Source organism: Trachinotus anak, unplaced genomic scaffold (genome assembly GCF_046630095.1).
Source record: "Trachinotus anak isolate AG129_WGS33_773 ecotype Australia unplaced genomic scaffold, CSIRO_AGI_Tana_v1 ptg000008l, whole genome shotgun sequence".
NCBI lineage: Eukaryota > Metazoa > Chordata > Actinopteri > Carangiformes > Carangidae > Trachinotus > Trachinotus anak.
Genome location: NW_027273859.1, coordinates 11254943 through 11267124, shown reverse-complemented (window position 1 = coordinate 11267124; position 12182 = coordinate 11254943). Strand labels below are relative to the sequence as shown.

The following is a 12182-nucleotide window of genomic DNA, read 5'->3' as shown; positions in this document are numbered from 1 at the left end:
TGTCTGCTGTATAGCATTTGCAGAACGCTGACTTTTGGTGTGAAACCGCTTTATTCAGTGTTTTTACCAATTATAATCACCGGGTCTGTTTATTTGGAGAGGAGGGGACCTCTGCGGATAATTCCGCTCTCCATAAAAACCTCTGGAATGACTCACACTGAAGAATCTTAGCCAGGAGAAGCTTAAGGCAATAGTGGTGAAGAACCCCCATGATCCCACACTACTTCACGACGTCACCCAGTGCCGCCTTTGTTATTGCTTTGATTAAGAGACCCCTAGTGACAGAAATTATACAGTGTGCGTTAAATAATAAATTCAAAATAAATAATAATTCCAGATACTGGAACACAGACAAACACTTACAAAGTTTTCTTTTTTTAATAAAACAACACTTTGTAGATTTATTTAGTGAGGCAGGTGCATAAGAGCAGGATGAATGGATCCAGAGCAGCAATTAAACTTGCCTAAGTTAGGTGCCGGACTTTGAAGGTCCAGCACAGAAATGCTGCAAATAAACAGTTTATTCCAAGTTAGATGGTGTGCGGGATTTTTTTAACTGTTATTTGATGAGTGAAATGTCTAGAAACACACAGCAAGCACTAACGAGCCTAATCAGGGTAGCTAAATGAGACATGAGCTATGGGAGCCTTTAAAGACATGCTCTGGTGCCAGGGGTGACCACAGCGGGCAAAATGTCTGTTATCAACACTGCTGTGGTTCAACTGTGACATGAGATGAGGCTCATTACAGCCAAAAGCATTAGGGTGATAGTTTGAGCTGCAAGGCTTTGACACTACCATCCTATCTCAAACTGCCTCATGACATACTGGCTAACACACATCAAAATACACACACAGTCAAGCACACAAAAACAACACAAACACCACACACACAATTTAAACCTGAAAAAAAGTAAAGAGGACAGGGGATTTCTCTATCTGTACTGAGCAGAAGGCCTCCATGATCCACAGATGGCTTCATGAACTGCAGGGCATTCACATGGCAATAAATAAAAAAGCAAATTGACATAAACAAAGACCCACACTTTACCACACACTCAGTCTCTACAGACTCTCACAGACTTTACTTTGTCTTGACGGGAAGATAAAGCACTGAAAATATTCTAAATGCAGCGTAAAATGATATTGGATTGTTTGGGAAGGCATCTTTTAAAAATGTCTCAAACACTTTTTTTTCTGGTGGCCCCCGTGTACAGCAGCACATCACTCTGCTTCTGTGTTGGTGCTCTCTGCTGTCTGTCCTAACTAGCAGTGCACTGAATTACTGCAGGTAATACACTGACTATGCATGACTACCTAATACAATCCCACGTCAAATAACCCGAACTATCACTTTAAGGTTGCCTGCATGAGCACTCGGACCAAGACAACATGAATATCAACATTGGCGACAACTACAACAAGTACAACTACTCTCTTGAGTTAAAGGTATAGTTTTTCATTTAAAAGTGTCTTGACATTGATGATAAAGATCCCATGAAGTATATAATACCCAGTCTGCAGTATTTCATTGAAAAGCCTCTATCTATTACTTCCCATAGACATTTTTCACAATAGACATTTCAACATGTCATAGCAGGAAAAGCATAGGTGTAATCAATACTATCAATTAGCAACTGCACTTTGTTTGGGTGTCCCAGTTTCTGGGCTCTTGTAGTGTGCATACTGGCTCACAGAAGTGGCTTACTAAGAACTGACTGTATATAAAGATGGATGAGGCCTCCATGACGGAGCAGTTTTAATGGCTCAGAGTGGGCTAACTCCACCTAACTCCCGGCTCATGCAAAAAACGGGCAAAAAGGTGTACAGAACCAAGACTTCGGCGCATGCCTGTTTGTGGCAAGCATACGCTCACGCACCTGTCAAAAGTTTAAACTGGTGAGTTGTATAAAAATGATCTTCCTGCACAGTTGTCATTAAGGGGGAAATTAGCTACAGAGACCAAAACCTTTTTTTGTACAAAAATGAACATTTCTTCAGCCCCAAAGGTTGCAGCTAGGCTTTGCCTGCTGTGAACAGTCAGTATGTCTGTCGTGAAAAAGCTCTCTCGTCACTGTGACAACAGACACAATTTTCAAGCATTTGTACCTATGATCCATTCACACAGGAGTATACAGAAGACCATAACTGACTGACATTACTCTGGTTCTGACACCCCTGCAGCATGGCATAAATAGCCCCAACCAAAATGAGCCTGAGCAGGGGTCTATCCTATGTGATTGTGCCTATTGCAGTTTTTTATTTTGAAATTTTTTTAAGCTGCATTTACAAAACTAATTCAAAAATATAAATTAATGTCTAATTTTTATGTGTTGTCTTGTTGGTAACTAAATTAAAGCAGATTTTTCAGGGAGGAACAGATTCACACCCTTACAGTAAGATGGAGACTTCCACTGTGGATTTGAAGTGACTAACTTAAATCCACAGTGCTGAATTTTCTTCAAGCTCCTCTCTGTCACTATCTGTTTTGGCCACTAATTCTCCTTGTCTTTCACTAATTCAGCACAATCATAGAGTTGCGGATTGTCAAAGCACTTGTGGAATAATACTTCATCTCTCACTTTCTCCTCCAATTGCCATCCGTCACTCTCGGTCTCACTCAGTCAGTGACACACAGAATCGCTCACTCGCTCAGTGCACAACAAACACACACACACACACCTGGCCATTACAAATGACTAATGATTCAAAGTGTCTAATGATTTGAGACTAGCAGTCGTGTTGTGGTAGTATCACTCTGTGGTTCATATCCAAGCAACACAAATCCCAGAGGACTAAGCTTGTCTTCTCTTTGTGCACACAGACACACACACACACACACACAAACAAAAACACAGCTACCAACCCAGACAGGAACACACACACTTGTTCTAGTGTTACAAAATATTATGAGTCAGATTTAAAACATATCTTTAGATTTTCATAAACCTAAATTACATCTGTGACAAAACTACCATACTACCTCACTGTAAGTATTATTTTAAAAAAACATTTCCTCTACGATTTTTACATCAGAGTGTGTGTGTGCAATACAAAATAGCACTGGTTAATGGGGCACAACTGAAAAACCAAAAATGGATCTCGTATCACCAACCGTGCATATCTCTGTCTCCCACACATCTCCCAGCTCTGATATCTCTGCCAAATATCACCCCACAGATTGGCTAAATGTGAGAGTTGATGAGCATCAGCTAGAAGCCAGCTTTAGTAATACTGACCTTGATCCATAAACATCAGTGAAGTTCTACATTTCAAAAATAGAGTGGATGGGACCATAGATCCAACAAATCCAGATCACTGAAAGGTTTCAGCATTGCCACAAGGACTATGGAGAATTTTTTCCCACTAGCCTGACAGGTGCTGCCAAAAGACACTGAAGAGTATACACTGATTTTGAAGCACTACAAGCACCCTAGCATCTTGAAGTAGTGCAGGTACAGAAGAAAAAAGATGGGAACTGAGTGAATAGCAGATGGTGAAGTCTATGTGTCCAACCAGTTTCCAGTCATGTTCCACTTTTTTCACATTTCTCTCAATAATTCCCAGTGGCTTTTTATGGCAAGTCTTTCACAAATACTTACAGTTGTACTGTGACTTTAGCTGTATTATTCAAGTTTTTCAAGTGCAGTGTTTCTCTTCTAATCTTTTAGTTATCCACAAACTACTACTACAAATGTGATTTAGTCCTATACACAAAAACCTCACCGGAGAAAACAGCCAATGTCATTATTGGAAGCCTCCAAGCTGTCAATTTCTCTGTTGATATGGACGTAATGGTACATAATTATCCTTTATGAGGAGGTATTGTTTATTTGACTTTGATAATCCTCAACAGTCTTGTATTTCCTGATATTGGCAGCAACTGTGTTACGCAGGATTTCACACTGCATTGTTGCCAGTCACTTGATGCCACTGAAACCAGCTGGCACAAGCAAAAAAACATGCCGTCTTTTACTTTGACGAGTGCAAGTTTTACCAAATACTGTGATCACAGAAGTTTAGCTGATCTCCAAGAGTCCATAAAAATGGTCCTATCTAAGATACACTAACAATAACATTGTTCATTGTGCATTGGATTATGAAGCCATAAAACCAACAGCTGCCTTTCAAAACATGACTAACATTTCTCCAGAGGGCCACCTCATCTTTAATTTAGAATACACCAGATACATCATTTCATAGGTTCACTATTGCAACCTCCAGTGGTTCCCTCTATTTGCTGTTAAACATCAGGTTTTTAATGGACTGGTCTGTTGGTCAATTTACTCATTATGTACAGAGAGTACAGACACCATAATCACTAACAGTTGGAGGTAATGTGTTGTGGTGACTAGCACTGACTGCCTAGCATTATGTAAAAGGTTAGAAAATGAGGACCTGTAGCAGTTTTAAATTTAAGTGGTAAATAATCTCATATGTTTATGTAGTTAGGTCTACAATATAGAGTTTATACTATATATATAAAAAAAAACCTAGATAAATATAATAGTCTCTTCTGACTGCAGCACCTAGTTTCCAGGGTGATGGACAACTCTGTAAAGCTAAAAACAACTGCACAGAAGCAAAAATAGTGTCTTTGGGTAATGCTAGATGCCTACATACTAGAAGTATCAGCAAGAGGCACCACAGAGTGAATAATATACTGAGGACTTTGATATTTAAATCCTTATTTAAGTTTGTCTTCCAAATTCTTCTACCTTATGTACCCTGTAATCCCCCACTGCTGCTTAACTCCCTCCCAGGAAAGGTGCTATCTTGGCAGCAGTGTTTCCTGTCCCATTTCCCTCCCAGCACACAGGTCATTGATTAATCTTTGGGGGGAACATGTAGAGGGGGCCTCTGTATCCTCGAAACATCTTACCGGTGGCTGCTGAGAGTTGAGCACCCCCCTCTTGGTGGACCCCCCTCTGGAGCTGAGCCTCTTCCACGACTCTGAGAAACGCCCCCTGGTGGTGGGACGCCCTGGCCCAGATGTCCCGGACGCAACAGATGAATCATCGCGGGTGGAGAAGGGCCGCTCCCTTCGTAACTCCCTCCGCTCGGCCCACTTCTTCTTGGAAGCCATTGGTGTTGAAAATTCGGTCGAAGCGATGTGGGAAGGAGGACAGCCACGCTGAGTCGAGGAGGCTGTTGTTTAATCAAACTAGTGCCACAGGTGGCATCCTCACTTTATTCTTAACTCTTCAGCCTTCTGAATTAGCCTGATCCACTCAGTCTCTGTGTCTCTCCTCTTTCTTCAAGTCTTCTTTGTCACTTCAAAAGATTGTGTAAGAAAAGATTTTGACTCCTTTCTCCCTGTTTCTTTCACTTTTTTCCTCTTCTGAGCTGTTGATCAAAAGGAGTGGGACAGCAGCTCTTCACCTGTTCGGCTGCACTCCTGTGCTCTTCTTTTGCTCCCTGTAGCCTTCCTCTGGGAGGGATGCGAGTTAGAGAGGAGAGGTGGCGAAGCAGAAGGTGCTGTCTGCACCCTGTTGCATGTGCTGTTACTGTGGCTCGGCCGTTGATGCTGTTTTCCCTACTCACTGGGAGAGAGAGAGAAACAGGGAAACAAGGCAAGGGAAAGAGAGAGAGAGAGAGGGAGGGAGGGAGGGAGGGAGTGAGAGGGAGGAGGAGGGGGTTGAAGGGTACGATATTCAGATCCGGGTGAAAGGGGCTTCAGGACAGAGGCAAAAATAATGACAGTAAGCTCACAGAGTGGGCAAGGAAAGAGCAGGAAAAACAGCGAGACAGGTGGAGAGAGAAAAAAAAGAAACAAAGACAAAGAAAACGAAGAGTGGAGTGCAGGGCTCCTGTTGAGCATAGCGCAGAGCTGCTCTAAGCTGAGTGAGAGGCACAGAGACAGACACCCTGTTCAGTAAGTCACTCTCTCACTGTGAATACTGTGCCTTGAATACCCACAGCTACTAAACCTCCATCTCCTCCCTCTCCTCTTCCTCCCCGAGCTTTCATTCTCTCTCTCTCTCTCTCTCTCTCTCTCTCTCTCTCTCTCTCTCTCTCTCTCTCTCTCTCTCTCTCTCCTGTGTGGGGTACATGCCTCCCCTTCTTCTTTTTCTTTTTCTTGTTCCTCTTTGATGTACATGGTTCACAGTTCATGAATTAAGCCACCTGAACCTCAGCTTCTCTGTTGCAATTGAAGAGTAAAGGGCAATACCACATAAAACTGGCAGTTGTGGTCTTCTCTGCTTTTTCAATTTCCAGCTCCTCTCCTGGTTGTCTTCTTCTTCATCACCTCCCACTCTCTCATTTCTCAGGTCTTCAGATGCGCTAAAAGGTTTGCCACACTGTGGAGTCGTGGAGTTGACATAAGATGAGAATTTGAGAAGACAGTAGTGAGAAAAAAATAGTTGTCATCTTATAATGCTACAGCCCTATGGGAATCTAAGATGCCACTTACTCTATTTTGGCCAAAAAGGGAAGAAAAATATTCTGGACAAGAAAACAAGAGGAGATAGAGAGCAAGTGAGATAGCGGGACAGAGACAGGGAGACAGAGTAAGAAGAGATGACAGTGTCTGAACACCGGGGACATTGTTGTTGTCGCTCCCAGCAACGACTCACCACCTGGGAGTACGCTCTACTGTGTATTTATGTATGTGTGTGTGTGTGTGTGTGTGTGTGTATGAGTGTGTGAGTGTGTGTGAGAGAGAGAGAGAGTGTGTGTGTGTGTGTTTATGTGTGTGTGTGAGAGAGAGAGAGAGAGAGAGAGAGAGAGTATGACTGAGCAAGTGAGAGACAGAGAAGTGAAAAAGCAGGACAGAAATTCCCCGAAGGATGAGAGTAGGAAGAAGTGACAGTGGGAGAGAAGGAGGGAGACAGAGTAAAAACACATAGTCACAAGTTCTGATCAAACACAGAACGACACTGCAGGGACATATAGGTCAGTCCTCACTATTGCACTGTGTGAGCGACAACTACATGGGTAATCTTTTGCTAATTATAATATATTGGATCAGAAAAGCTAAATGGAAATGGCAAAATTCTGGCTTAAGTTGTAAAATGCATCAGAAAATAATCAACTGCTATATAACATAGTCTAAACAGGATCAGCCTGATGAATGGCTGTCTTACCACACAGCAAAAAAAAACACTTGACACTATAGTGGAAACAGTGAGTTAGTTAATTAGTAAATCGATTTACTGATGAATGGAAAATTAATGGGAATTGATTTTAATAATCAATTAATTGATTTAAGCAGAAAGGCCAAACATTCACTGGTTCTATAACTTCTCCAAAGACAGGATTTACTGTTATGTAATTATAATATATCTCTGGATTTTTGGACTGTTGGGTCGAACATAAGACATCTGAGAACATCACCGCCAGAAAAAAAACAATTAATAATCAGTAGATTTGCCAATAATGAAAATGATCATAGTTGTCCTGTAAATTGTTGTTTGTTGGTCATACAGTACAGTTTTCCAATGTGCAAGTTTTATTTACAGTAATTTACTGCATTAAATACAAAAGCATTGTATGAACCAGTGGCTACGCTGACATTACAGAGCAATAAGCAAGAGTTTCCAAGTCTGACAGTGCGGGTTTCTTTTTCCAGACTTCACCTAGCCACACTAACGACGGCTGATATTCAAGTTGATAATTAGTTGTAATTAACTAAATCATATTTTATTAAGTTATATTTAAAATGTAGCTGGCACAAAAGCCTTTACAGCGGTAAAATGGGCAAAATATCCATGAAATTGTGTTTAATTAGTCTGTGCGAGGCAAATGCCCAGATGATGCTAGCTGTGTGATCTCTCTGGCCTGTCGCACCCGGTGAGTCAGGGGGGGCGTGGCTCGGCTGCAGGTCATTGAGGAAGCAGCTCTGCTTGACAGGTGTCATTAACTTCTTCATTAGTTAATGCTACGTTTCCGCCTGCTAGCGCAGCCTGTAGCAAAACCTCGCCGCTAAGAAACTAAATTATCACCAACAATGAGTTCACCGCATGACCCGGAGACGGTGGGAGTGGGTGCTGTTATCTTACCTGACAGCATGTGTTGGGGTTTGAAGACCAAACGTCTTTTTAGCCGTGACTCCATCATGAGGGAGCTCCTAACCTGAGCTCTGCTGCCGAGAGTCTTTTCTTTTGTTCATACCACTATGAGCTGCTTAAGGAAAACATTTTCAAATTGTAGACACACCTTTGCCCGACTTCATGGCCCTTGGTCTTTATTTCTTTCCACCAACTCCGTGAGAAAGATGTCAGAGAGTAGCTGCTGGACGGTCGGCTCCCTCCACCAGGTGCTGCACGGTGCTGTACAGGCGGCAGAGACTTGTTGATGCACACGTATTGGTTAGAGTAAAACCTTTATTTATATTTTATTTTATTTTATTTTATTATTAACTTTTGTTTTGTTGTTGTTGTTGTTGTTTGAACAAAAATTCAGCGCAGGGTTTTTATTCAGACTACAAAACATGATATATGATGTGTGTGATTTGGAAATATGTGTGTTTTTGTTGGATATGTATGACCTGAAGTTGGCTGTGAGCAGCTGTTGCTCGTCAATTCAGACCAACTTACGGTAACCACACACACACACACACACACACACACACACACACACACACACACACACACACACACACACAGTTACAGGGTAGTTTGTCCAACTTTTCAAAAGTTTGTGCAAACTTGTGTTTGACAGTGAGATTATAGCAGTGATAGAAATTACACAGGATATCAACACGGAGAGAGACGCAGGCGATAAGACTGGTACTAACTTTTCAAAATATATTTAAAAAAAAAAAAAAAAAAACAATATGGAAAGAGAGATTTTTCCATATCACAATTTCTACGACAGTTTGGGGCTAGCTCCTGAGCACAGAAAACCAAATATAATGCTAAACACAAATTTACAGTATATTACCAAGAACTTACTGGGTTCATGAGAAAAATGGGAAGACGGGGGAGATGAGAAACCCAGTGACAGAGTGAAAAAAAAAAACAAACTCTGAAAAGCAGGCAGGGAAATAAGAGTTATAGATTTCACCTAAGGAGCTTTGAGAAGATTTGACATGGTGTGTTTAAAGTTTGGATTCGTCTGTGTGTAGAGCACTGGCTGACATCTGCCTCCCTCCTGCTCCCCTGTACCACCCCCTTTCTTTAACATCAAAGATCCACCTACACAGGGTCGTGTGGTTGCCATGGTTACTAACCTGAAAACTTAGATCATCAGAGCTTCATTATAATCCCCCCATGTATCACCGAGAGTACTCACACCATTATATCCACAAAACCACACATTCCCCCACATCAGCAGCAGACACACTACCAGTCACCTGCTAAAATATTCACACACAAACATGCACACTCACTTGCAGCCACCATGGAGATTCACTCACCGATGCCAGACATTTTTCCTACAAATAATAGAGGACTGCATCGTCTCATACACAGCATGGAAATGATTTCATAAGAAATAACAAAAGTAACAAAGCAGTATACTGAGTCAGGCAAAAGATCACAAGATATCATGTTTGGTTTCAGCTAGTCTGAGACTAACATGTACAGTAAATGGTGCAACACCTAATGAATAAATAAAACAAAAAAACACAGAGTTGGTTTCCTGATCAACATGTACCCATTTAATTCCAGGTCATTTCAATGAAAGAGTAACTTTTTTGCAGAGGCTTTTTAATTGGCTGTCTGATTAGCAGACGCTTTTTTCTGGGGTTGTGTAAAGTGTCAAGCTCAGAATCGGAACAAGTTGCAGAGGAAAAGAGCAAAGCATGCCCCTGCAAAACGAGCTGCCATTAGTCAAAGGAATAACAAAATACTTGAGAAAAATTACCCAGTTAGTTTCTCATCTTGAAAACAAATATGAATTGCCAGACTTTCTGAACATGATGTTATTCTCTGGTCCTGAGGTTTGATCATGATCAAAGTATCTCTTTCCCATAGACACTGATAAAATTATAGAAATGCTGTGGGCCTACAGGGATATCTGAACCATCGTGGCGGTAGCTGCTGATGTAATCACTGTCACTGCCAATACAACCATATTAGAAGCAACTCTTCCATTTTACAATTTCAACCATATTTTAATGCACAGATTGAGTTTGTGGAACCAGTTATCTGTCTGCTGCCGAATGCAGCACTTATCTGACTGTAATGAGCTACCCAGCTTGGACTGAACATAAATATTATTATAAGGCCTTTTAACTTTCACATCTTATTGGCCATAAAATGAACTTACACTTGCACTTAAAATTCAACAGTAACATTATCTTAAGAAGTGGACAAATTATGATAGTATCAGCTTCTACTGTGTATAGAAATAGATAAATGTAAATAGAAATATATATAGTCAGTACACGTGATTATTAGCTCATCCTGAAAATGACATGCTTGTTATAGATCCATTGTCTATAATGTTGAATATCTCTATTATGTTGAAGATCCTTGGGGAGCAGGAAGTGTAGTCCTACCTTAATCTCTGTGCACAGCGGGGTCAGAACTCTTCTGGTGTGAGATTTCCTCGTCATTTTCCTCTGGAGGATAAAATCAGAGACCGAAAAAAGAAAGTAAGAAAATATTGTATCTGTTGTTCTTCATAATGATATGAGTGGGCTCCAAAATCTCTTCATCTCAAAACTGGTTCAATTAATTCCTTCATCTTTGTGCAACTAACGGCGATGTGGGGGACAAGCAGCTCAGCAGGACAGAGCTGCCATGGAAACATGTTGTCATTAGGTTAAGGGCATGGTTGTAAACACTCACATCAAGTTTCATGTCAGTTGATCGAGGAGTGGCTGAGTCTTGATTTGACCTTTGCCACCAATTTGGATTGGCACTGACAGATGAACACTTTTGCCAAACAAAAACCCAAGTTCTGTCAGGCCTGGTTTGAAACACATTTATATCTGTTTTGGTGAAGACCAGACCAGAATCACGTGCGAGTGCACCTCGATCTTTGACCTGTTGGTGGCACTGGAGCATTTAAGGCACAGACATGAAAGTTGGTCAAAAGCATCATGGGAGTTTCCCCAACCTGTGTGCCATTTTTTGAAAACTTTTTACCCTAGACAAAGACAAAGTTTAAATTAAAAATTTGATAAAAATGTAAAGGTAGAAACACAATTGGTGCCTACACAGCTTCACTTCTTGGTTCTCAATAATGTGAAAAACGATCTAAATGTTAAACCTTTTAATTTTGCAGTTTTCTGTAACATACCAGATTTTTTACCAAACTGAAATCGATAAGCGTGTCGTGTACTTATTTTACAAAGGATCTGTTGATTCTACAGCACTCATACTGTAAGCATGATGCAATGTGTTGAAAACGTGCACACTGAACATGGTTGCATAAGACCACTCTTTCATAGTCCCTCCATCGCTGAACTCCCTTTACTGCAAATTTCATCTGTTCCTTCTATTTTTTTCCACAGCTGTCTGGTTACAATTGTTTAATATTCACCAAATGTACCAGTTGGTTTTATAAACACAGTTAAAGTAATGAAATACCAGCAAGATTTAAAATTTTAATAAACTTTCACAGTGAATTTTGCCACAGAAATCTCCCCAAAGCGCATTAGATGAAAAAAAATACAAAGTTGATATGAGCTGTCCAGGGTGTAGAGAGAGTGAGATGAAGGTCTTAGGTATGCAAAGCTTAACTGTCTCCTTATTTGATTAAATAGTTTTTTCCTAATCTGATTTCATGCTGATTTTTATTCATTTGTGTGGCACTGATAATGTGAGTACTACTGCTAAAAGTCTCTTTTCTCATCTGTATACTAGTCTCTGTTCAGAGAATGAATCCTCGCAGGAGCTCCATAATAATACCAAATATCCTGCGTTTTTAATGGGAGGAGGCAGGTGTGACAGACTTCAGCACAGTTCAGCTCTCATCTGTCTCTTCCATTTCCTACACAACATTTTACTATCCAATTCTCCAGCTCCATTACGGCCAGTTAGACTTCAGCAAGCTGAGCTGTAGTGTGTTCCTTTGTTTTTCCTCCCATCTGACAGGTTAGCGTTCCACATCCATCAATACCTTCATAGTTTTTTAATTATTCAGCTGTGAGTGCCATACTCAGGGTCTGGTGTGTTGCCACTTCACTCCAATGAGCAAATCAATGTAGATAACTTGTATAATGAATTCAGGATCATCATGCCCTTGAACACAGAATGGTCTGTGACAAGTGGCTCATCCAAGTTGTTC

At 40.9% G+C, this 12182-nt stretch overlaps 1 protein-coding gene across 1 annotated transcript in view; it reads right to left on the bottom strand.

The window, feature by feature from the left end:
- Nucleotides 1-10251, bottom strand: part of trpm3 (transient receptor potential cation channel, subfamily M, member 3) — a 147046-nt gene extending 136795 nt beyond the window's left edge. Inside the window, exons 1-2 of the mRNA XM_071482592.1 lie at nt 8003-10251; nt 4882-6301 (exon numbers count right to left, since the gene is read on the bottom strand). Of these exons, the coding sequence (XP_071338693.1) occupies nt 4882-5085 (204 nt within the window). The 5' untranslated portion in view covers nt 5086-6301; nt 8003-10251. The remainder of the gene's footprint in view (nt 1-4881; nt 6302-8002) is intronic.
- Nucleotides 10252-12182: the final 1931 nt, after the last annotated feature.